Source organism: Babylonia areolata, chromosome 24, assembly GCF_041734735.1.
Source record: "Babylonia areolata isolate BAREFJ2019XMU chromosome 24, ASM4173473v1, whole genome shotgun sequence".
NCBI classification, from domain to species: Eukaryota; Metazoa; Mollusca; class Gastropoda; order Neogastropoda; family Buccinidae; genus Babylonia; species Babylonia areolata.
Window position 1 is genome coordinate 28,931,621 of NC_134899.1, and position 27,006 is coordinate 28,958,626.

General features: G+C 41.7%; 2 protein-coding genes across 2 annotated transcripts in view; one reads left to right on the forward strand and one right to left on the reverse strand.

Moving 5' to 3' along the window:
- Nucleotides 1-9,379, forward strand: part of LOC143299055 (polyprenol dehydrogenase-like) — a 9,795-nt gene extending 416 nt beyond the window's left edge. Inside the window, exons 2-7 of the mRNA XM_076612149.1 lie at nt 1,280-1,387; nt 2,856-2,924; nt 3,341-3,442; nt 3,950-4,151; nt 5,897-6,116; nt 6,541-9,379. Coding sequence (XP_076468264.1) covers nt 1,280-1,387; nt 2,856-2,924; nt 3,341-3,442; nt 3,950-4,151; nt 5,897-6,116; nt 6,541-6,738 — 899 coding nt within the window. The 3' untranslated portion in view covers nt 6,739-9,379. The remainder of the gene's footprint in view (nt 1-1,279; nt 1,388-2,855; nt 2,925-3,340; nt 3,443-3,949; nt 4,152-5,896; nt 6,117-6,540) is intronic.
- Nucleotides 9,380-10,169: 790 nt separating this feature from the next.
- On the reverse strand, nt 10,170-26,811 carry LOC143299054 (uncharacterized). Its single transcript, XM_076612148.1, has 7 exons — nt 26,656-26,811; nt 18,941-21,520; nt 17,974-18,174; nt 17,137-17,499; nt 16,456-16,677; nt 15,862-16,069; nt 10,170-15,019 (listed from the first exon to the last, which is right to left on the reverse strand). The coding sequence occupies exons 2-6, from the start codon at nt 21,515-21,517 to the stop codon at nt 15,872-15,874; spliced, it is 3,561 nt and encodes a 1,186-aa protein (XP_076468263.1). The 5' UTR covers nt 21,518-21,520; nt 26,656-26,811; the 3' UTR covers nt 10,170-15,019; nt 15,862-15,871.
- Between the last annotated feature and the right edge of the window lie 195 nt (nt 26,812-27,006).

Sequence of the window (27,006 nt, forward strand, 5' to 3'; positions counted from 1 at the left end):
CTGAGTAAACTTTCAGTGCAATGATTTTATCAGTAAAGGTATCCGGTCAGAAATTTTTTATAAATGAAATGCATTATCTATTGTTAACGATCATCCGAACTCTGATCAAGTTTCTCAGTCTGACGCAGTGTGCATTGATTTCATGTTTACTGAAGTCATGCTTACAAAACATTGATGCTTTGAGTTTGCATAATGTGTGTTGATCACATGATGTCAGGTTTACATTTATTGATTGATGCCAGGACTTGAAATATTGAAAATTGATATCAGATCAAGATAGCTACCAACTACAACAAGATCTTTAGTCTCTGGAACACATGGAATCAACCTGGCAAATGAGCTTTAACCCCGGCAAATGCACCATCACCTGCTTCTCCCCAAGCAAGAAGAAAACTGTAATACCAACTGTGAACAGCCTCCATGGGCAGACACTGGAAATATCATCCAGCAAAATACTTTGGCATTACTATTACAGAGGACCTGTCCTGGGAAAAATATCACCAACACGGTTAACAAGGACAACAGAGCTGTAGGTTTTCCGAGGTGGAACTTAAACAAATGCTCCACCAGCATCAAGTCAGTGACGTGCAAGACCATGGTCAGACCGGTCTTTTAGTACGCTGCCACCATCTGGAATCCAACCTGTCAGAATGATGTCAATACTTGAGAAATGCGATGCAGGGCAACCCACTACGTCTTCAACAACTACAGTGAGCAGACACCGGGACATGTGACCATCATGCTCAACACATTGCAGTGGGAGCCTCTCACTAAAAGAAGACAACACAATCACCTCACCATGCTTTACAAGATAAAGAACAGCAAAGTAGGCTTTGGTAACCCCCACCCCTTTTAGACCAAAGGAGATATCCAGACAAGGGGAGCCCAAAGACTTTTCCAGAAATGCACCACCTACCCAGCCCTCTGCAACAGCTTCTTTCCAAAATCCCTGCACCAGTGGCACAACCTGCCTCCTACATTCACAGATACTCCTTCGTTGGAGCTCTTCCATACCAGCCTGGGTCAGCGTATTGGCTCAGCTGAAAGTCAGTAACCAGCAGCACCACTTGTACATAGTTTTAACCTTTCAGACCAAGTTATTTCTTAGCTATGAGCCACTCACTTTTCACTCCCAGTTAGCTGTGCAGACTTTACTGCTTGTCAATATACACATGTCAGGAACCCAGTCCATTCCAAAGAAGATTAAGATGGTTGACATTGATTCTAGGATTTGACATGATGTGTGTCAGCCAGGGTTTGACTTGCTGTCTGTTGTCAGGTTTACCGAGTCAGGCTGGACGAACAGCCATTGTGACAGGTGGAGCGTCAGGCATCGGTCTACATGTCAGCAAACAGCTGGCCAGCCTGGGAGCCAGTGTCATCATTGGTAAGAGGAGAGCCTACACTGTGGGGCAATAGAGGCATTTGTTTTGTTTCCTTTTTTAATTGTCATTTAGGCATTTGTTTTGTTTCCTTTTTTAATTGTCATTTTTACCAAGCATTCTTATTTTTCATCTTCTCCATTCCATGCATTTACTTTCACCTCTACCACCTATATTGGAGGGGATGAGTAGGTAAAAAGTCAGTCACTGGTAAAGGTCTGTAAACTGAGTGACTGACTCAATATAGGTTTTTCACTGTGTCAGTATGATACATTCAAGCTCTGTTACTGTGATAAAGATCTGTCACTGATAGAATAAAGGTCTGTCTCTTTCAGTCTTTGATAAAGATCAGTCACTGATACACTAAAGGTAGATCACTATGATAAAGATCCAGGTTGAGCCCAGACTCAGCCTATGACAGTGTGCTTACACTTGTCAGGAAGAGCATGTTTGAGTTGGCTTTGCTTGGCCCTGCTAAGGTGCTGGGTTGAGCCACACTGCCACAATCCAGCCTCTCAATCAAACTGGAAAGAAGTTGTTGCCGCATGTTTTTGTGTGTGTCGTTTTTTTTAACACAACAGTGATAAAACTGATGAGCAATGAAGTGTGAAACAATATTCATTCCACATTAATGTAAAATGAAACAATGCATAAACAGACTCATTCTAATAATTGCACTTTGCCAGGATATAATGTTAATAGCGTACTCTTACTTCAACTTACTCTTTGAAAGTAATATAGAATGGACTGTTGAATGCTGATGGAAATCAGTAAGGCTAACAGGAACACAAAGTGTAATTGTTGTGTTCCATTACAATAGTGGTGATTTTTTTTTTTTAATAATGTTGTAAATATCAGGAAGTTGACCAGTGTAAGATAGAATTGTTTGCAAATGAATTGAGGAACAAAGATAACCACACAAACTTATCAGTTGTGACTTTCTCAACTGTATGCCCAGTGCCAGAGACCTTCTTTGAACTGTATTGAGTATTCTTCAGGAATATAGTCATGTGCTGTGTTGCTAGCTTGCTGGAAGCTTGCTGGGTGTTTCCAGTGAGGTCAGCACAGTTCACAGTTTTAAGGTGTAAACTCAGTACGTTGAATGTGTGCTGAGCGTGTGCTGTAGCATGAATAGCCTCACAATAAAGGTATGTAAATGTGACACAGTGTGTAAAGTCTGTCACTGTGATATAGTTTGAAAGGTTTGTCACTGAGATACAGCCAGTGTAGTGGAATGGTCAGCTAAGCTGTGTCATAAACCCAAGCAGTATCATGCAAACACCGCTAAGCTGTGTCTTTACCCAAGCAGTTTCATGCAAACAAGCACTGACACAGATGAAGCATTGTGTGTAGTGACCTTTATTTGGATCTACAGTGAGACGGTATTCACCACTGGTTGACCAAATTGTATACAACAGCATGATAGTGAATGAAAAGAGAGTGAAAAAAGTGTGTGTGTGTGTGTGTGTACAGCATGTCGCAGGAAGGAGGAAGCTGAAATAGCCATAGACATCATACAACAGGAGTGTCCATCAGCAAAAGGTCAGCATCACCTTCATCATGTGTGTGTGTGTGTGTGATACAACTGATGTGATATGTATGATACAAGTGATGTGATGTGTGCGGTATCACATAGTGTAATGTGATATGACATGTGATGTGTGTGATATTATGTGGAATGATTTGTGTGATGCTTGTGATGTATGTAATATCACATGGTAATATGTGAGTGATACATATGATGTGTGTGATATCATCTAGTATGTTGTGTGTAATATCACATGGTATGATGTGTGTGATACATGTGACATAATGTGTGTGTTATCACGTTGTATGATGTGTGTGATATGTTTGATGTGTGTGATATCACTTGGTATGATGTGTGTGATATCACATGGTATGATGTGTGAGATCAATGTGACTTGATGTGTGTGATATCACAATGTGCTGTGTGGCAGTGAGGTTCATGGAGCTGGACCTGGCTTCGTTCAGCTCTGTGCGAAGGTTTGTGTCTGACTTCCTGGCCACTGGCAGCCCCCTCCACATCTTGATCAATAATGGTGAGTTTTTTACCTGTCCGTCCACATCTTGATCAATAATGGCAAGTGGTTTACCTGTCCGTCCATATCTTGATCAATAATGGTGAGTGGTTTATCTGTCCGTCCACATCTTGATCAATAATGTTGAGTGGTTTATCTGTCCGTCCACATCTTGATCAATAATGGTGAGTGGTTTATCTGTCCGTCCACATCTTGATCAATAATGTTGTGTGGTTTACCTGTCCATCCACATCTTGATCAATAATAGTAACTTACCTGTCCCCTCCACACGTTGCTCAATAACTTAACCTATCTCACCATATCTTGGTCAGTAACAGTGACTAACTTACCTTTCCCTCCACGCCTTGATCAATCACTTACCTACCCCTTGATTAATAATGGCAACTCACCTGTCCTTCCACAATTTGATTGATAACGGTTGTGACTGTACTGTGAGTGTGTTTGATGTGGCTGTGCTGTGTGTTTGATGTGGCAGTGTTTATTACTGTCAATGTGTCCTGTCACCAGGGGGTGTGATGCTGACGCCTCACCACCTCACACATGACGGGCAGGAGCTCCACCTACAGGTGAACCACCTCTCCCATGCCCTGCTTACCTCCCTTCTGATCCCCACCATGGAGTCCTCAGGGGACGGGCCGAGAGTGGTCAATGTGTCCTCTGTTGTTCACCATGTGGCCACCTTGCGCACAAACACCTGGCCTGAAGAAATGTGGGTCTGGCAGCACTCGCCTTCATTAAAGAGAGTGGATGCAGGATGCAGTTTAATGAAAGAGAATGGAAACAGAGATTGGTTTGAGAGTGGAAACAGGGAGTGGTTTGAAAAGAGTGAAAATAGGTTGTGGTTTGGAAGAGAGTGGATACAGGCTGTAATTTGAAGAGTGGAAACAGGGAGTGGTTTGAAAAAAAGTAGAAATAGGTTGTGGATTGGAAGAGACTGGAAATAGGGAGTGGTTTGAAAAGAGTGGAAACTGGTTTTGGTTTGAAACAGATTGGATATGAAGTGGTTCTAACTGAGTGGAAATAGGCTGTGGTTTGGATATGAAGTGGTTCTAACTGAGTGGAAATAGGCTGTGGTTTGGATATGAAGTGGTTCTAACTGAGTGGAAATAGGCTGTGGTTTGGAAGAGAGTGGAAATAGGGAGTGGTTTGAAAGAATTTGGAAACATGGAGTGGTTCAAAAGAGAGTGGAAACAGAGAATGGTTTGAGAGAGAGTGGAAATAGGGAGTGGTTTGAAAGAGAGTGGAAATAGGGAGTAGGTTGAAAGTATTGATTTGAAGAGAGTGGAAATATATTGTGGTTTGGAAGTGAACGGAAAACAAAGTCATTTGAAAAGAGCAGAAATAGGTTGCGGTTTGGAAGAGAGTGAAAATAGAGTGGTTCAAGCAGAATGGAAATAGGTTGTTTACTAGAGAGTGGATATGGAGTGGAAATAGGTTGTAGTTTGGTACAGACTGGAAATGGAGTGGTTTTAAAAGAGTGGAACTAGGTTGTGTGTTGGAAGAGAGTGGAAGCTGTGAGTCGTTTGAAAAGAGAGAAGGCAGGGAGTCGTTTGAATGAGTGGAAATAGTTTTGTGGTGTGAAAGTGGAAATAGGAAATGGTATAAAACAGTGGAAACAGGAAGTGGTGTAAACAAAGTGGAAGCAGGAAGTGGAAATGGGGAGTTGTTTGAAAGAAAGTGGAAACAGGGTGGTTTGAATGTGGAAAATAAGGAGTGGTTTTAAACAGAGTGGAAATGAGTAGTTGTTGTTTTTTTGAAAGAGTGGTAAAAGGTAATGGTTTGAAAGAGTGGAAATAGGAGTGCTTTGAAAATGAAAATAGGGAGTGGAAATGAGTAGGTGGTTTTTGTTGTTGTTGTTTTTTCGGGGATGGGGGTGAGTTGTTTGTTTCACTTTGGGGAGGTGGGGGGGGTTAGTGCATGTTGTTGTTTTTTTTGTTGTTTTTTAACTGTGGTATTTGGAAATGGTTTGAAAGAGTGGAAATAGGGAGTGGTTCAAAGAGAGTGGAGGGGGGAGTGAAATAAAACAGATTGGAAGCAGGGAGTGTGAGCCATCTCATCTGTATCTCAAAGAGTGGAAATAGGGAGTGGTTCAAAAGAGAGTGGTATGGAAAAAAAAGTTGAAATAGGGAATATGAGCCATCTGTATAAACTTTAAAGTAATCACAATATTTATGCTGAATGTGTGATTGGACGTTATTTGCTGTAATATTTGGATTTTCATTCTTTTTAAGGTCAGTGTGATTTATACCAAACAGTCCTCTTGATCTCCCAAGTGGGCAAGACATATTTTCTGTGTGTCTATATTTGGAATTTTTTTTTTTTTTTTTTGAGGGTAAGGGAGGTGAGGGGAAAGTCAGATAAAAAGGTCCTAACAGGCATTGTTTATGATATCATATGATTAGGGGAAGTTGATTCTTTTATATGTGCATGTCTATACGCACATGTTTGTGTCAGGCAACGTGATGACTGGAGTTACTCCCCTCACAACGCCTACGCTACCTCCAAGCTGGCCATACTGCTGTACACATATGCCCTCAGTCGTCGCTTGGCGCAAAAAGGTTCAATGGTGACGGTGAATGCCGTGCACCCGGGAGTGGTGAACACAGACCTTTACCAGCATGTGCACTGGACTGTGAGCTGGGCCATGGACATCCTCAGACACTACTTCTTCATGGTGCGAGTGTGTGTGTGTGTCCACATTTGTATATTTGTGATTCTGCTTTTATATGTGTCTGCATATGTGTACGTGTGTGTCTGTGTGTTTGTGTATATGCATCTCATGAATGTGTCTTGATATGGAAAACCAGCAAATAAGGCCATTAAATTAATATACTTTTGTGGAAAGGGAAAATATTTGGGAGATTTGGGTAAGATTTGTGAATCGTTTTGATTGTGCTTTGCTACTTGATGAAGCTTTTCAGAATATTCTGTGCAGTAGGAGCAAAACTTCTCACTTCCTGAGTTTCACATACGGTTTCACATTCACACTCTGTCAAAAGACAGTAAGTAGATCCTGCCAGTTACAACATTATGTTTTAATGTAATGTGTGTAGATTCTGCCAGTCACGGCCTTATGTTTGGATGTGATGTGTTTTCAGAGCCCAGAGAATGCGGCACTGTGGTTGCTGCATGTGGCCACATCAGCTGAACTGCAGGGCGTGTCTGGCTGTTACTTCTCTGTGGGTGAGCAGTGTGCCTCCAGCCCCTCCTCCCTCCGCCCCTCCCTGCAGGAAACGGTCTTCCTCAGGACGCAGCAGCTGATAGGGCAGACAGTGGACAAGGGCAGAACAGAATAGACTGTGTCTATATTATCAACTGTGCTGTAGTCACAAGGAATAAAGGGAGCTCGGGGGATGGGGTGGGGGTGGATAGTATATGAAATGTACAAGCATGAATTGGAAATAGTACAATATATGTTGGCATAGGCAGTTTTGCGGGTTACTTAGTTTTGTGATGGTTTTTTTTTTCTGTCCTGTTATCTTTGGCAGTTTGCTGTTTCAATTACATTAAACCCAAGCCTATTGAGTCCCCTATAAACAGCCACACCTTTGCTCATAATTATGTCATAGTCCTGGTGCCAGTAATCCACAGGGAGATCTATCTGTCAGTGTAAAGTCAGCAAGAGGGTTTACATTGGAGCAGGCCCTGCACTGCTGCTGAATCACTTCAGTGGTGTTAAGCAGCCTCCGTTCTGATATCCGCAAAACACCACCTAAAAAGCCCCTGCTGATTACACGGAGCCGTACTGAGTAAGCTTTGCTCTGGAGTGAAGACCGCCACCACATTCCTCCAACCACAGTTCCCCTGAACTGCTGACAACATTGACCGGCAGGATCTCACCCCAAACATGAAGTTTCAGGGGAAATCCAAACTGAAGTCACCATGAGAGCAGGATGTGAAAGTCACAGTATTTAATTAGGATTTTTTAAATTGTAGATGATGATATTGCTGCTATGGGGGTACATTAAGGTTTGGGGCAAGATGACAAAGCTGTTCTCTATGCTTTCTACTATGTCCTGGCATCACCCATGCCTGAAAGATGAAGACACCTGTGTGGTCTCAAGTCTTCCTATTTGAACCCATAGCACAGTAAACTCTTGGCAGGAGCCAGTCACTGGACAAGAAACACGTCTCTGTTGGGGCACGAATCTGCATCCCCCCAGACGTCGGTCCAGTGTTGACCACAAATCACAATGTACGATCAGCAACAAATGTTTTGGGACAGGCTGAAAATCGTTGGATCAACGGTGAACACATTTCATTTTGGGTGGCCATGCAGTTGCAACTAAAGACAAGGAAAACTGTGTTACTGTTTTCAGTCATGGTTTTTGAATAATTGTGATGTATAACTTCATGAGATGTATAGCTCATTCATCATTTGTGTGTTTTGATACTGCATTGTTTTGAGTCAGCAGTTGATGGCTGAAATGACATTGTATGTGTGTGTGTGTGATTGTGTGTGTGAGTGTATGTGTGTGAGAGAGAGTTTTTGGCTGGGATTTCATTGTATGAGCTGAATGGAAAAAGTAAAAAATAATGGAACAAGGGGTGGGAAGGCGATAGATTCTGATGGATGAAGACATCTGATGTGGTCCAGGAACAAAGAAGACGAAAAGACTTGAGGGGACACGTTTGATTAATGAAATTGGATTCATATCACTTTGTCATCCGTGTTCTTGTATTTTTCAGATGTATATTTATTGTGTAAATGTTGAATAAAACTTATACAAGAAATAACTGAAAAAAATCAAGGCTGGTAGGAAAGCAGTCCTGGAGTGTAGAGACCCACTTTTTTTTTTTTTATCTGTTATTTTAAGGAGGGAGAGTTGTCTTTGATTTTTATGCAGCCAAGTGTTCAGCTGGCTTCAGACACTGCTTCACGCATGAGCTGTATAGCAGACGCCTTTTTTGCAACTAACCTGCCGGTCCACAAAGACTCGCACAGAATGTGTGACGCCATTCCAAATTTGAATACAAAGCCCATTCTAATGCTCAGAACATTTATTAAATCAAATCTGTGTATCGTTCAATGCAGATTATATCTGTTGTGCTTACACACACACTTAAGTCAGTTGGCATATTTGATTTTAGTTTAATCGTTCGTCAGTCAAAAGATTTCAACTGGCGCTGAGTTTACGTCATTTGTCTTCTCGTCACACATAATGCTACAGTGTACAACTCTATATGTGACTGCTGTTGGAAACTAAAGCCACACTATTATAGTGTTTGAATGAGAATAGATAGGGCATCTAGAAATTACAAGGTCGATTTTCATTGTTGACATTGAACGACATTCACTGCACAACTGACATTGCTTTGACAGCTTTGGCTGAGTTGAAAAGTGTGTTTCTGACACACCGTATTTAATGAAGTATCTCTTTCGTCGGATCAGTAAACTACAAGTATTATATACTGGCAGAATCGTCGCAATTTCATCTTTAAATCTATTCCATTTGTGTTTGCCTACAGTAAACTGATTTAACGCAGTTTGTTATTTTCAGCGACAATCTTGTTAAAAGTGATCCTTTTCAGGTGACTTAAATTAAGATGATAAATTCATCTTAAATAATCAACACTTCATTTTATGCTCATTAGAAAGTAGGTGTTACGCTCTTTGTTTTACAACCAATCTGACATAAATCCGTTCAGGAATCATTTAGAACTCTATCACTAAACACCTGACAACAAACACAGATTATTAAAATATTCAGGTCAATAGGCCCATTTTGCTTTCCAGCACACGTGGTTGTGTTTGCAGTTTGTGTGACTTGCACAAATAGCGACAGCATATGACCAGTGATCACTTTTCACCTGAGCAAGCTAGCTGACCACTGACTGTGTGTGTCACACACAGTGTGTGTCGCCCCAACAGCCAGCGTCTCACCACATTACTGCATTGTCTTATCTCTTCTTCTCTTCTTCTAACTATTGTATAATAAAACAATAGAAAAACCCTTTTGTGACTGGCTGTCTATATGTCCTTGGCCAGTGCGTGGATCTTTTCTATCCTTTATTACAGTAAATCGGTAATTCTTTCGAACCATCCCCATTTGTATGCCACTCAGGTCACATCACGGCTCCAAAAGTGGCATCACCAGCAGGATATAGATCCACAACAAGATTGATCCCAAAATTATTCCTTATTCTTTTTCATATTTAAAAATTTTTTTATCCATCCTATCATCAAAATTCATAAAGTAAACCCCCTACCACTCAGTCTTACTTGATCACATTTTTAAAAAAGCAACAATTCAATTTATTTAGAGATGTGGTCAACAGGCCTCAAGTTTTGTTGTTGCTTTTGCTCTCTGGAATTATGTTTGAGAGCATTAGAAAAACATCTCCTACAGTCTTGAAAATGGCTGTAAAAACACATTACTTTCAAAGCTAATGCCTAAGCTTTTTTTCTTTAAACTTCGTAACACACCTTCAGATACATTGATTAGAAGCATGTGTGTGTGTGTGTGTGTTCAGGCAGTTGTTTCTTGTTTTTGTCAATGCTTGTATGTTGGTGGATGCATGATGTGGACACAACCAACAATGTGGGAAAAATAATATGACACAAAGGACATAAAGACAAAAGTTTAAACAGATGACAATGAGACACAAAGTGATTGAGGATGACACAAGTTGACAAAATGGATCCATCATCCAAATTCCTGTCCCCGGTTATTATTATTATTATTATTATCAACCTCAAAATTGACACCAATTGTTTCATGCCTTCATTGTACTCATAGCCACAGTGCCATTCAGTTCACCTCAGTTTCATTTTATTGAACAGATACCGGACAGTGGGAATTGTTGAAGACCGCTTTATTCGAATGGCATGTTAGTTATAAATGAACCAAATATGATTTATACAAATCAGTTGATGAAGAAAAAAGTGGAAATCAGTTCCAAACTCCATTTACAAAGCATTGGTTAGACAACTAAATCTTTAATAACAGAAATTTCAGACATGCCATCAACAGTTCACACAGTCATCTACTGATTGGATTAGTGGTTCATAGTATTCATTACTTGATAATATGATGGTTTTATAATGGTGCTGACTAATGATACACCTAACTGCTTTGCTGTTCACACACATAACCCATACACAGACATACACACATCATGATACAGTCTCTCAAATACGTTACAAGCCACACCAGCCATATGATTTGCCCTCAGGCTTACTGAACATGAATATAAAAAAAGGGTAATTAATAAATTATCAGCATTAAGGTTTATCAAACATTGAAACAAAGAAAACAATGATCCTTCAACTAGAATTTTTTCTTTCTTTCTGCTGTAATTTAACAACTGAACAAGGATCTTTTTTTTTTTTCCAAGACTCCAAACTCTACAATTACTTTCCACTCTTTAACAGCTTTATCTGAAATACTTTTACATTAAACAGACACTTCCAACTGCTGTAACTTTCAGTATGTGCACTAAGAACAAGCAAAATTTTGATCACATCAGTGGCCAAATGTTTTGTCTTTTGTAACACAAAAGTGTTGCACACATGTCCACACACACAATCACACACCACATTGTGTTGTAATCTTTCCTTCCTAAACAAAAATGCAAAAATGTCTTTAACTTCATCTTATTTTGAAACAGACATGCGAGCCACTAACAAAAACCCAAACTCAATCACTTGAAAAAACTGCTTATGTACAATCTGCAACAAACAACTGCAAAACAACACCAAAAAATATAATAATGATCATTTTTAATTCATAATGACATTGGCTGATATCAGATGAACAAAATGCACATAAATCTCAATTGATTATCTCACACCATGCTCTTGCATCTCACACCATGCTCTTGTATACGACCTTGCAATAATCCATATCCATTCTCATAAATAGTGGTTTCCCCTTCCAAATTCTTGAAATGAATGTTCAAGCTGTTAACTAAATGTCTTTTTGTTCTGTTTTGCTTTGTAAGTGATTTGTTTGATTTCTGCTGTTGCTATATCTGGTTGGTTTTGTTTGTTTGGTTTGGGTTTTTTGTGTTGTATTGTTTGTTTAGGGGTGTGGGTTTTTTTCATGTCTTATTGGAAACAATCTCTTCTTCTTCTGCATGTATGTATATAGATGCAGGGTATGAATTTATGTAACCATCTTTTTCAAACCTTTTGACAGTGAACCTGTACAATAATAAACACTTTAAACTAATGTTTGTTACCTCTGTGATAACTTGAATGAATTTTTTTCTTAAATAACAAAAACAAAACTTTCATAACTTTACAGTGGCTCAAACTTGTAACATTAATGACCAAAAAATAAGTTTTAAAATTAGCATAAAAGTCCCATCTTATTTACAAACATGCACACACACCTTCCTAAACAGAAACAGTCTCAGCTGCAAGCACTATTAAAGGGTATCCATTCCTTTTATCATCAAGAGACAGGATTTCTTCACTCCAGCCATGTCTCTCAGTGACAGATGAGAACCTTCCCAGTCATGTTTCTATCTATTGAGCAAGGAACCAAAGGCATCAGGTCTTTTGGGATCAGAGATACTAAGAATGAAAGGCACTGGCACTCTTGAGGTCAATCTGAACCAAAACTGCCAGGTCTTTTCTATTCAGACAGTAAGAACCAGTGTTTTCATGGTCTTTTGGGATTGGATAAAACCACAAGTAACAGGTCTCTGGGGATGATGATCTCTCCAGGAACCAACTGTTCCCACTCTATTCAAGTCCAAATGTTCATCCCTGGAGGGCAGATTGTATAACAAACTATTTCTTTTTCTGTTTTTGGCATTTGGTTTATTCAAGTAGGACTGTGTAAGACACTGGATTACACCACAGAACTGGTGTTCAGTGACGATCTTTTCACACAGAAAATACATATTGCTCTCTGAATGTTATCTCTGTGACATCAGAACACATCCTACAACCAGAACTTCACTGCCTCAAACATGGTCAGACGCTAAAGGCCATACTTATAGAATATAAGCTCATGAGAATGAACAAAAATGAGAACTTCAGCCTACGAATACAAAAGAAAAAACAGAAGAGATGGGGTTGACAGATCTGATGTACAGATCCACTTGAATAAGAGCTGACACAAGAGACATGTCAATCAGTTCCATCCCTTATTTCACTGAACGAAGATGACAATGTGGACGAACGAAAACCAAAGCTGTCATTAAATACAAAGCAAACAATCATCTGCATAAAAAATCAAAGTTATAAAACCGAATTCATGCAGTAAGAAACAACAAAACATATTCTTTCAAGGTGAAACATGTACAAAAAAAAAATGAATAAAAACTTAATAATGCTCTATTTACATCAAAAGAATGGCTGTTTGCTAACATGTAGAAACTGACATGAAAACTATGGAGTCAGCTTCTTGCTCTTTCAGCAAGTGGAAAGCAAGTTCTCCAGCAGTCAGGTCGACTACAGGAGGAACCATGTCCTGTGACACACCAGCTGACAGTTCACTATCAGGAATACCATCAGACACCTAGAAGTCTGTTCACCAGGATATTTGCAGATCAGACCACTCACCACTGGATGTCAAGTGGTCTGCTGCTTACCACCCAGTGTAACAGATCAGACCACTCACCACTGGATGTCAAGTGGTCTGCTGCTTACCACCCAGTGTAACAGATCAGACCACTCACCACTGGATGTCATGTGGTCTGCTGCTCACCACCCAGTGTAACAGATCAGACCACTCACCACTGGATGTCAAGTGGTCTGCTGCTTACCACCCAGCTAACAGATGAGACCGCTCACCACTGGATGTCATGTGGTCTGCTGCTCACCACCCAGTGTAACAGATCAGACCACTCACCACTGGATGTCAAGTGGTCTGATGCATACCAGCCAGCATAACATCACACTCTCTCACCACTGGATGTCAAGGTGTGGTGCTAACTACTTAGCGTAACATCATACCATTCATCACCAGACACGGAAAACCCCAGCTTCCAACAGCAGCAGGCTGCTGAGCCAGTCACCTAACACAGCCTGCCCCCCATGTGTCCAACTCCACAGTGCTGCCTGTCTGTGTTGAGTTTGACAGTAACTGAAATGTGATTCTTTTCCTGTTTATCTACATTTGATTTCCAGACTTTCTTTCATTCATTCAGTTTCAATGACACACCCTGACCTCGGTAATCAAAAGTGATAACTGGTATCTGTACACCTGTGGCTCAGATCAAACTGCCACTTCAATGTCATGCCAGCAGGTACTACAACTGACAACAAAAACATTTTAGAACCACATTATCAATGTTGTATTGTATTTCTCTTTTTCATCACAACGGATTTCTCTGTGAAATTCGGGCTGCTCTCCCCAGGGAGAGCACGTCGCTGCACCGAGAGCGCCACCCATTTTTTTGTATTTTTTCCTGCATGCAGTTTTATTTGTTCTTCCTATTTAAGTGGATGTTTCTACAGAATTTTGCCAGGGACAACCCTTTTGTTGCCATGGGTTCTTTTACGTGCGCTAAGTGCATGCTGCACACGGGACCTCGGTTTATCATCTCATCCGAATGACTAGCGCCCAGACCACCACTCAAGGTCTAGTGGAGGGGGAGAAAATACTGGCGACTGTACTGTGATTCGAACCAGTGTGCTCAGATTCTCTCACTTCATAGGTGGATGCGTTACCTCGAGGCCATCACTCGTTGCTGTTGCTATCAGGGACATCATCGCATACATGAACTGTCAACAGGGCCAGTGTGCTGTCATGGTAAATGCACTATCCACATCCAACACACATAGCAGTTTCTGTTCCACTGCCTATCTACTCTCAAAGACTAACTTCCTTTCCTCTTTTCCCTACATGATTGCCAAACACCACACACACCAGTTTAGTTTTCCCTTCTTTTTTTTTCTGTCTCGACACACCATGCACTCCAAAACAAAAAGACAAACCCACATATGAGTCAGGGTAGGATGTACCCTACACCCCACACCCAGAAAACCATGAATTGGTTCTTCCCAATCATGCACAGGATGTTAGCTGTCTCTGGCTCAGTAGGGCAGAGGAGGCACCAGAGCAGACAGAATGTTGGCATAACATAGCTTACTTCAGTATGAACCAGTTAAAACACACACACAGAAAGGCGAGAATGCTTTCATGCTATTTATTTCTAAAAAATAAAAATAAAACTGAAAACTAACATTCATACGATGAAATAATTATGCTTCTCTAAATGTCTCATCTCTCTGCCACGAACGGTTTCTCTTCACCATGTTCACATGCAAGGAATCAAGTCAGACAACCAGAGCTGCTGCATTCCTGTCTGCTCTCCACAGCACAAGATAGCATGCTTTACACACACAAAACACAAGTAGACCCCTCAGAGAACCACACTTTACAGATTCTTTGACTGCACAGGACACTAAGCAGTCATGCATTAGAAGAACTGAAGTCTCTGAGAGCCCCATGCAAATAACATTTCACCCAAAGGATCTGAGCGTCAGCCTCATTAACAAAAGTCAAGTCCAAAGAGTGCACATTAAATTTTCATCCCAAGTGAATATCATCCCAGATTCCTCAGGCCACAGGTCAGACAGCCAGCACAACGAATCCACTCTTGACCCTGCATCTCTTCCTGAAAGTAGAAATATGCCTGGGTCACAGTCAGCCTGGGTCACAGTCCACACACAAAAACACTTACAATTATCACGATACCACACACAGTAACACAACAGTTATCTAAAAACACATCATCACGATACTACCATGACATCACAACACACAGTAATACCACAGTTATCAACAACACGTAACATAACAATTATCAACATAACTAACAGAACACATACAATGATTATCACAACAGAACGCTTACAGTTATGACAATATATACATGGGAACACTACAATTATCACAAAACATGTAGCACTACAATTATCATAACAGAACACACAGTAACACTATGGTTATCACAACATATGGTAACACAATTATTACAACAAAATACACAGTAACACCATGGTTAACACAACAACGCATAGTTACACCTAGATTTTCACAACACATGGTAACACCCTAATCATAATAGAATACATAACACCACAATTACCATAGCACAAAGTAACTCAACAATTATCAAACAGAACACATGGTAACACTACAAACATATCCTGCACAAATCACCCTTCACCTACATAGATATGTTTTTTCTTAAACAGACCTCTATATTCGAGAGATACAATGCAAGTGGTTAAACCCTATCCCTTTTCTTCTCTTTTTTTTTTTTTTTTTTTTTTTAATTTTCAAAGAGAACACAATGTCCAGATATCATTCAAATGGTTTGAACCATCTCTTTTCTTTTCCTTTGCAATAAAGATATGTGAAGAGTACTTTGAGTACTTCATCTGATAGATTCTTCCACATCGCGGCGTGTTCAACCATACCTCATTACCTAGGAAACAGGGCATAAGAACCCACCTCAGCACACTTAGGTCTGCATCTGTGCAGTGAAGATGGTAGCGGAAGTGGAGGGTTCCTCCTCGGCAGGTTGCATGGTGAACTCCACCCCCTCCTCCCCCTCCACAATTGCGTGAGTGACCTCATTGGGGTCAGCAGCCTGCACGATAATGATGGTCTCCTGCCCTCCATCTGTCTGCAGAGTGGTGAACGTCTGGCCTTGTAGCACCTGCACACCATCCCCAGCATCATCATTCACCACATCCCCACTGTCTGTGTGCAGGGGATGGCAAACAACTCCCCTCCCTGTCTGTGTGCATGCATATCTGTATACCCATCAGAGTGGATTTCTTCTACAGAATTTCGCCAGAGCACAATACTTACGTTGCCATGGGTTCCTTTTCGGGTTCTTTTTTAATGCACAAAGTGCATACTGCAAATATGACTTTGGTTAATCATCAGAAAGAATAGAGCTCAATTTGATCATTCCAGTCTATTTGAGAGAATGGACAAGATCGGGATTCAAACCTAAACCCTCATGGACAATGTATTGCTAGACAAGGGTCCTAACCATTCCTCCTTGTATCAAGAAAATACCATCAAGTGAGATGATACCTGAGAAGCATCGGTGACCACAGCCTGGTAGGTGCCATCCGGCATCTGGTACACGGTCTGACCCTCAGCACCGTCCTCAGCAGCAGCAATGGTGATGGTCTGTTGCTGGCCACCATGCTCCCCATCCTGTAGCTCCATCGACTCATCGTCCACAGACTCATCCTCAATCTTCCGGATGTAGGCCTGCATGGCTTTGGCTGCCTCTCCATGAGCCACATGCACCTGAACACAGCAGTCATTGGTCACATGATCTGAACACAACACAGTCACTGGTCTCATGATTTAAACAAATCTCATCACAGCCATTGGTCACAACACATCACAGCCATTGGTCACAAGGTCGCAACACAGCACCGCCATTGGTTACATGGTATGGTCACAACACAGCACCGCCATTGGTTACATGGTATGGTCACAACACAGCACAGCCATTCATATTCAAATACAAACAAGCAGTGCTGTACGTACATTTGAAAAAGGTGTATGCACACAAGATAATCAGCAAGTAATAAATTTGGTACTGTGCATGCATACAGAGCTAGGACAGTAAAAGAGCTGTAGAATGTTGAGAGATATAGACAAGAGAGAGGCACAGGGGGGCAAAAAAAGAGAAGCACAGAGAAAGAGACACACTGAGAGAGAGCCAGTGCAGCAACAAGAGCTGACAGGTGATGCAAGTACCTTGCCAATGTGTTCCAGCAGCAGCTTCTTGCGTTTGAAGGTCTCATGACACATGTCGCACATGTACGGGGACAGCTTCTTGTGCACCAACTGGATGTGTGACATCAGGTTCGACTTGTTGTTGAAGCACCGTCCACAGTCGGTGCACTTATGAGGCTTCTCTCCTGTGTGGATCAGCATGTGACGGTCCACATGATACTTCTTGGTGAAACGCTTCTCACACACCGAGCATATAAAGATCTTTTGGTTGGGCGACTTCCACCCCTCGTGAACACGCTTGGTGTGACCAATCAGGGCACCCAGCGTTTTGAAGGCAGCCTTGCAAGTGTTGCACAGATACTGACGAGTGTGCAAGTGCATTCCCTGAAAGGACAGTCACAACATATCAAAATGGAGCACTAACTGCATGTCATCAACACTAAACCAAACACATCAATATGGAGCACTCAAAATCACCATCTAATCATGGACAAATTACATGAACAGATAGAAACAAGAACTGTGTAATTCAGAAATTATCTGATTTTGAAACTGAAGCCATGAAATGATGAATGAAGGATGAATATTTCGCATTCTTACACAATCTTAGCAAGTGAAGCAAAATCAACAGCTAATTAATCAAATGGATATAAATATATCACTATCCAATGAAATTAAACTTTTAAAAGCAGTTGAATAGTTATTATGACACTGCACTGAAATATTTCTACAGATTGCTGAAAGAAGTGAAATGAGCTGCTCATCATTCTGTCAAAGAATAGTTATCATGACTACACTTCTTTGAAGTATTTCTGATGACTGCTGAAAGAAGTGAAATGAACTGCTCATAATTCTGACCTTGATGTGGGTGTTGAGGTTGCCACGGAAGGCAGAGGAATAATCGCAGTGGGGACACTTGTATGGCTTGCGTCCAGAGTGCACAGTGCGCATGTGGGAGCTCATGCCGGTCTTTAGCACCACTTTGGAGCAGATGGGGCAGGGAATCTGCATGCGGTTCTGCTGGTGCAGTTCCATGTGGCGCTTCATGTTCTTTGTCACCTGCATCAGTGGATACATACCTCCTGTTACATCACTTTGATACGTATCATACACACACCTCCTATCAGACCAGGGTGTTTAGCAGTAACACTTGTAATTTTGAGTGAGCCAAAAGAGAATTTTCTGTCTTATTTCAAGCATGCAATAAAGTATGAATTTAAAATAAAATGCACATCATGCCACATCAGTACCTGCCACACACTGTTAAAACTTATACATCTCACATCAAGTCATCAACAACTCAAACATGTCACATCTTACATAAGGTCATTATGGCAGCACTTAACACCTGTTGTGCATATTGAGACGACTAACATTAGGTCACTGTGTTGGCAATTAACATTTACAGTAACAAAATGCACCTCTTATCACATCACTGTGTCAGCACTAAACACCTGTATCCCTGTTATTCCACTTGTGCTTCATGTTCCTTTGTCACCTGCCATACATATATTCTACCCTATAGTCTACATTACATGTCTGACACAATGACAGTGACATCATACACACACTTCATCTTGCTCCCTTGACACACAAGTTACACCACACACCAGTCTTACAGTAACATTCTGACAATGACCGACATGACACACACATCCTGCTCTTATTATGCATAGTTGACAGTATACTTCAGTTTGGCACAATGACAATAAATTGAATAAGTGGATAGCATCATGACATACACATTACATATTGCTCAAGTGACATACAGTTGGAACTACTGGCTTATTAACTGATTGAGACACCAGTTACACAAAGAACTCACCTTGCCACACTCAGTGCAGGTGTCGCCTGCCTCCTCCGATCCTGCTGTTGACACTTTCATGATCCTCTCTCTCCACTTGGCATTGCGCATCTCCTCCTCATAATCAGGTTCCTCAGAGTGCTTGCCCTTGATGTGTTTCACCAGGCCAATGAATGCTTTTTCACAGAATGGGCATTTCAGCGCTTCTTCAGTATTGCGTTTGATGGATTTACGACGTGGCTCACTGTCCTCAAAGAGGCTGATGTCATCCTCGTGGCGACGGCGACGACGGTACTCTTCAAAGTCATCATCCTCTTCCTCCAGATCCATGGTGTCGCACTCCATGTCGTGACTCAGGGGGCCAAATTTCTTCTTCTTCAGGCGCGGGTCAGTCTGGGTCTGCACTGAGCGACGGTTGCCCGTCTCAAAGATGGTGTGGACCTCCACAAACTCCTCGCCAGGTGTCTGGGTCCCCATCTCTGACATGTAGCTGGAGTCCTCCATGCTGATGGAGGAGGCCTCCACCTGGCTCATGTCTGCTGTTGTCTCCAACTCCTCAAAGGTGTAGGCATCCTGTGAGTTGACCACAGGTGTGCTTGTGGACCCACCAATCATAGTCACTGACTGTGAGGCAATGACATGAACTGTAGGGGCAGCTGGGGTTCCCGGCTCTGGGGCTGCTGGAGTGGATTCACCCTCTTCCTCCTCTTCTTCCTCCTCTTCTTCTTCCTCCTCCTCCTCTGCTTGCTTCTCTACTGGCTCCTCTTTGACACGAGCCATCCCTGCAGGGACAATCTGGATTTCTGCCTGGGAGCGAGGCTTTTTACGCGGGGAGGACGCAGGAGAAGCTGGAGTGACTGTCTGTGATGTGGTGGATGTTTCTTCCTCATGTACCCGTTTCCGTCCCCGCCGCACCATTTCTTGGGGTTCCGCTTCTGGTTCAGGCTGAGAATCTTCATCATCTTCTCGTCGCGATCTGGTCCTCCCTCTTCGGGAGGGGGTGGAAGGTGTAGAGGTTTCATCCTGTTTGTTTTTGGCTTTCTCCGCTTCCTGTGCGCCACTCCTTCGGGGCAAGCGGGGACTGGCCCGCCCTTCCTCAGCCTCCACATCCTTCTTCCCACCACTGCTTTTGCTAGCGACTTCACTGGCAGCCTGTTTCTTGGGCCGTCCAGGGCGTCTGTTCTTGCCTTCCTCTTGGGATTCCTGAGCTTCCTCTTCTGTTTCTTCCATGCTCTCTTCTTCTGGCTCTGCCTCCTCTTCAGGTGGCGCCTCTACCACATCTTTCTTTGGGCGCCCTCGCCCACGTTTGACAGCAGGTGTGCTCGCTGCTGGAGTTGCTTCTTTTGCTGAAGGTGTGTCTGTTTTCTTGGGCCTACCTCTCCCCCGACCAGACTCCTGAGAGCTTTGGGGCGTTGCCTCTGCAGGCTTGCTTTTCTCTGTCACTTCCTCCTCTGGGACTGGCTCCTTGCGAGGTCGCCCGCGCCCACGGCCTGGTGTTGCTGTTGGGGTTTTCTTCTCTTCCTTTTGCTTGGGTTCTGGCTCCTCATCCATGTAACGTCTGGGGGGCCTGGTGGCTCGACGAGGGGTTTCTCCCACCACCGTTTCTTTCTCCTTCTCTTGCTCAGGTTCCTCTGTTGATATTTCTGATTTTCTGCCCCTTCTTCCTTTCTTTTCAGTAGTGTCTGGTTCTGCTGGAGTGTCCTCCTCCTGAGGTTTGGGCTTAGGTGGACGGCCACGCCTTTTCTCTGGGGCTGGAGTGGGCTTTTCACTCTGCTGTGTCTCAGTCTTGTCAGAGTCTTTGGAGGATTTGGCAGACCGGGTCGGTTTGGAAGGCTGGGGTTCCTCCTTCTTGCCAGATGTGCTCTGCTCAGCTTCTGGCTCTGGGTCATCAAAACCAAAAGCAGAAGCAGCTGCTTTCCGAGCAGCTGCCAGTTTCTCTGGAGATCGAATGGTCCTTTTGGTGGGAGAGGCCCTGACCTCCACACTGGGCTCTTCACTCTCATGAGTAGGGGACAAAATCTGGCTCCTTATGGCTTCTGCAGGGAGCTGCATGACATCCTTATCTGCTGTCTTGTCTGTTTCCTCTTGCTCCTCCTCCTCCTCCTCTTCTTCTGCTTCTTTGGTCTCCTCTTCTTCCTTATCTGCTTTTTCACCCCCTTCATCGTCCTCTTCCTCATCTTCCTCCAGATTAATGATACGTGTTTCTCCTTCGTCATCCGCTCCTCCTCGCAAGGCCTCACCTGGCTGCAACAGCCCTCCCTCTTCATCATCCCTATCATCATCTGCTTCTCCCTCCTGCAGGGCCTGACCTCCCTCCTCATTCCCCTGCCCATCCTGCATAGAAACCGTTTCTTCCACCACCTCTTCCTCCCCTCCCTCCCCCACCTCCATCATCACCACAGTCTCCCCCTCTGCACACTCCTGGCCATTCTGGGCGATGACTACATACTCCGTGGTGCCTGAGGCAGCGTCTGCAGCATTGTCCTCCTGCAACAGGTTCTTGGGGATCTCCATTGTCTGTAGCACCTGAGCATCTGTCACTGTACCTCCGTTCTCCTCCCCCTCCTTCCCCACAAAGTGCTCTTCTGTGTCTGCCATCACCTGCAAAATACCAATACCACATGTCAAACAGGACTCAACATTTGGCACATGTGTGGAATGTTTCTTCAGCATTAAGTCTCAACATCTTGCAGATTTCTATAATTAGGATTTTAATATCCGGTGGACATGTCAAACATACCCCTTTTTCTAATATGGTGAAAATGACAGCTTTTTTTTTTTCTTTCTTTTTTTTTTTTTTTTTTTTTTCAGGAGTGGGGATGATGGGAACTCACTGGCTCTCCTTTTCTTCTGCATTTGTGGGTTGCAACTCCTACAAAGTTATCCAAATGTACAAGTACAATGACCCTGTAACCCAACACTCTGACAGTCGTAATTCGTTTTGGAGGGCACGCAAATCTCCATCCTTAACCTTTTCAACCCTGGGGAGTTAACAGCTTCGACAAATTTTCGTGCCACACTGATTCGGAAAAAACTCAGACAAAAATACTGTTCTTCCTCAAAATTACATGTGGACACTTCCAGAAATGCTGAAGAAGTTAGTACCCTTTCCCTGCAGTTTATGCATATATGTAAGAAAGAGAAAACTGTTATAATTGGACACGTTTCTTATGCCAGAGCAATGCTCGGGCACAGGGCTATATTAAGTTTACTCACCAGGCATCCTACTCATACTGGGATTCAAATTGAGGAATCAAGGTGTGAACATGTGCACATGATCCATACCCACTGAACAAATAATTTTTCTCATAACATGTTTTTATTAACTGACTTATGATATCAACTGATGTACAATGGAAATTACAGATTGGTTTTGAATCATGCCATCTATTCTTTCAAGGTGACAATATAGGTCTTCCCACATATACATATATATTGTCTGCTTCAATGTAGCCATTCAATTTGTCCATATTTGTGCATGATTTCATTTGTCACTGATATATTCGCATTACCAAAGTGTGTGTACATGTCATACAAGTATATATACACTTCTGGAACTAGTATAGGTTATAAATTTCTTGAAAGATTAGCATGGGGAGAAAACAGGGAGATTTGTATGCCACAATGTGCGAGTCACATGTCCTTATACAAAGTTGGAGTGTGCACGCATGCAACTGTGTGTGTTTGTGAGCATGTACACAAGCATGAAAGTGTGTGTGCATGCATGTTTTCTGATGCTTGAGTGTGCTTGTACATCACTATGACTATGTGTGTGTGTGTGTGTCAGAGTGTGTGTGTGTGTAAGTGTGTGTATATGTGTCACTGTACATGTATACATGATGTGTATGTGTGCTAGCTGTATGTGTGAGGGGAATGGGACTGTCAGTTGTGTGTGTGGAGGGTGTAGTGGGCCATGTGTGTATTTTGTGTACAAATTGTGTATGCATACATGTGTTTACCTGCCTGTTTGTCCAAGTAGAAAATATATAAGAAAACCCATATAAGTTCAAAACACTGACTGTTACTGTGTTAGTACAGGTATCAGATGAGACTTTCCACATTTTCATCTGATTTCTTTGTAAATGCAGTGCAACTTAAAAGGCACTGATGTCTGTGCTCTCTGGGTACAGTGTCAACAGAGCAATAGCATACATTTGTAAGTTGTATACAAATGTGTATATGTGTGTCTGCATATAATTATATTATCCAAGCTGCACATGATCAGGTTATTCCTGTAACATGTGTAAATAATTAAGCGTATAAGTTATGATAAATAAGTTATGTTTTTACTTTCATACTCATGATACTGTTTTTACTTTCAGTTTCAGTGCTACCCTCTCTGAGGCCAAAAAATTTACAAGCAAATTTGCTCACTGTATTGGCAAAATTTTGCATTGGTAATTTTTTTTATTAAACACCGTGAATGACACACAACTGATATCTGGTATGTGTGGCAGGTGATCTGTATTCTCTTTAGTGAACATACCTGGTACTTGTGGCAGATTCTCTTTAGTGAACATATTTGAAAAACAAGTATTCGGCTTGCTTACTTTTTCTGCTGAGCCAGTGGTAACAAGATTATCTTCTTCAAAAAGAGGATTATTTCCCATGTTCATTTTTCATCTTGAGGTTTGAGTGAACATAACTTTCCATTTTCAAATTATTTTTCTGAATTGACTAAGTTTACAAGCATTTGCAATGGTGCTTTTCTTCAAGACTTTTTCTTGCTTTCTTCATTTCCTTTTGTAGAAGTTCCTAACTCTAATAGAACACTCAAGGGGTCTGACCAAACCCAACAGCAACACATTCTATTTCTGCAAGAACAAACTGAGTTCCTGTGCAATCATTCATCACAAATGAGTTGACCCTCGCCAGTCTCAGTCATTCACCTCCAAGCACAAGTTCACCATCACTAACAATTAACATCACATTATTGGAAACTTGTATCCCTTAATATCAAAACCTAGATGCTGGAAAATAATCTTAATGATGATGATTGAAAAAAATAATAAATAAACAGAGCACTGATAGGGTTCTCCTACATTCTTCAAAGCAGGTTTTACATTCTTCAAAGCAAGTTTCTGCCCTCAAAGTCAGATTTCATGTTTGCCTGTGAAACTGACAGAAAAAACATTGGTTTTCACTTTACACAATGGAATAATGAATGTCAAAACACTGAGTTCAAACAAAAAACACACTAACTGTTCAATTAACTGACTATTCATACAATTCACCTCTCCTCTCTCCAGTAAGACTCAACGAAATTTTTATTTTTTACTAATTTTAGTGTATTCTAGTTTGCAGATTGATCCTATCAAAATATGAATATATGATTATTTTAACCCTCTTTTATCAGGCATGACATTAGACAGACATTACATAGCAGATTCTGCAGCAAAACCTCTACAGGGGTTCTGGATATCATATTCAAACTAAAAGTTCAACCAATCATCAGAATTCTTCATTTTTCTCATTGAAATATGCATAACATAAGTACTACAAACTCATTCTGTCACCCTTCACTTAATATGTTCCTCAAAATGTTATCTCTGCGGCCTTTTGTCAGTAACTCTTGGTAGTTGGTGTACACACTAACATGATCAACTCATCAAAGCAGCTTTGCTCTTTATTCAAATCATTTTTCAGTTTCAGTTTCAATTTCTCAAGGAGGCACCACTGCATTCAGACAAATTCATATATATATATACTCTACACCACATCTGCTAGGCAGATGCCTGACCAAACCCAGTGTGCTTAGTCTGGCCTTGAATGCATGCATATATTTGTGTACCTATCAGATTTTTCTTCAAAATTTTGCCAAAGGACAACCCTTTTGTTGCCATGGGCTCTTTTCCATAGCGCCATGTGCATTCTGCACACAGGACCTCAGTTTATCACCCCAACTGAATGACTAGACACTCAGTTTGATTTTCCAGTCAAACTTGGGAGAAAGGGCGAGAGCGAGATTCAAACCCAGACCCTCATGGGCTCTGTATTGGCACAAGAGCATCTTAACCATTCTGCCACCTTCTATTTGAATCAAAAATGTTTTCAAACCCATCAATCTGGAACTTTCTTCTGTACAGAAGATGTAATACTTAATTTGAGCAAGACACTCTCCACTCTATGATAATCAAATTCTAGCTCAGATAGTCAGGACAGCAGTCGCCTCCTCTACTTCCCTGATCATCAGTCAGACATAACTGTCATACAGATACAGACCATGACTTACATAAAATCTTTTACAAGTTTAATTTACCACTACTAATACTATCAATATTGTAATATTACTAATAACAGGAACAATGAATAAGTTTTCTAAACAAAGAAATGTTGACAAATATCTAAAAATTGTGGCAAAAAAGAGAAATCTTTTCAAGGGCTTTTGTCATCAAAAGCTGACAGTAATCATTTTCAGTAAATGAAAATACCAACTATAATCTTATATTCACACTTTTAAAACATTCATACGGTATGGCACATATCTGACAATGTGTTAAATGAAAATACCAACTATAATCTTATATTCATACTGTTGAAACATTCATACTAAGTATGGCGCATGTTTGACAATGTGATAAATGCCCAGACTTATGGAACGTATTTTCGATTACATACTTATGGCTTAAGACAGCAAGCACCCAGATTGTGAGACAAGAGACTAAGAGGGCAGGGGAAAAAACTCAAGCAACAGTCTAAAAACACGAAAAGGGCACTCGTGCTCAAGCCATGTGCTTCGGAGGTGAAGTGGGGCTTCCTGTCAAAAGCTAGAACGCATGTGTTCCTGCAAATCTTTGAAAGTTTGTATCACTTTGTCCACAAAAAAAATATGATTCACTTCATTAATATCGTAAAGGTTGTACTGATATTCAATCGACTGAATATCATTCAAATGTATGCGTCAGCAATGCGGACGAAACTGGGCGTGTGATCAGGCATTTGTGCTTTTTCAGACGTTAGCCCACTTTTCAGAACATACTGACAAGTATCAACTTAAAACTATGATTAAAGGAGACCTAACGGCTGTTTACTTTACAGTACTATGCAACGTAGTTAAGGTCTGCACACAGCAAACTCGAGTAGGCCGACTGGTGACGAACTTGGCTGCGATGCGTGTCCGTGTGTTTGCGCGTTTGCCACGCTCGCTTCATGACGCGAAAGCTGCGTGCAAGTCACATGATACAGCCGCCATTTCAATAGAGCCAGTGACCTTGAGCATAATTCAGCGCCGTTTGCGACCGATTGTTAAATGAACTAAATACCTTAACGAAATGCTAACTGTATCTCATGTTTACAAAAGCTCTGTTAAAAATCGAAAGAAGGGGGTATGACAGTGAAGGGTTATCTTTCCACAAAGGGGAACCTACTCCAAGAACCTCCCTGCCCAGTAATTTTCATTTGGGTCGATACTATCCCGCCGGTTCCCGGTCGTTCACACGCCATTTTTGTTCCGTCGTGTTTGTCGAAACATCCTTCACTTCGGGGACATTGTATCCCCTTAATGTAACGCTCCTTGCTATTTCAAAGACCTTTTAAAACATTAGATGCTACCGAACACACAAAAATCATGTTGATTTGGGGGATAATTCGATAAGAATGCACAAGTCAATTGTCGCCCTTTTGTACAGGGGCAGTAATCTCTCGCCATTTTGAAATCCACAATCATCTCCGAATAGTTATCGCCCATAACATTGATGATTTTTGTTTTCAAGCCTTCAATAATGAAAACAGCTCACCTTATAACATGAAGCATATCCCGGAAAATAACAAACACCCTTTTCCCTGTGTCTTCAGCACCAAAACCTGTCTTTGTGACGAGCTTTCTTCCCACAATTACCAGGTCAACAGTTTCAATCGACAAGCAGTAACGCGTCTGTCCCACAATGCATCAGCTTGTTGCGTACACATGTGGCGGATTTTGACTCAATTCCGTCTAGTTTCGATATCACATCTCGCAACATCTCGTTTCTCTCTCTCTCTCTCTCGCTCTCTCTCTCTCTCTCTCTATTTACTTGGCTATGGATTTGATTTGCTGAAATGCTTCTTGCACTTCTCAGTTCTCCCATCTAAAACGGTTTTTTAAGAAG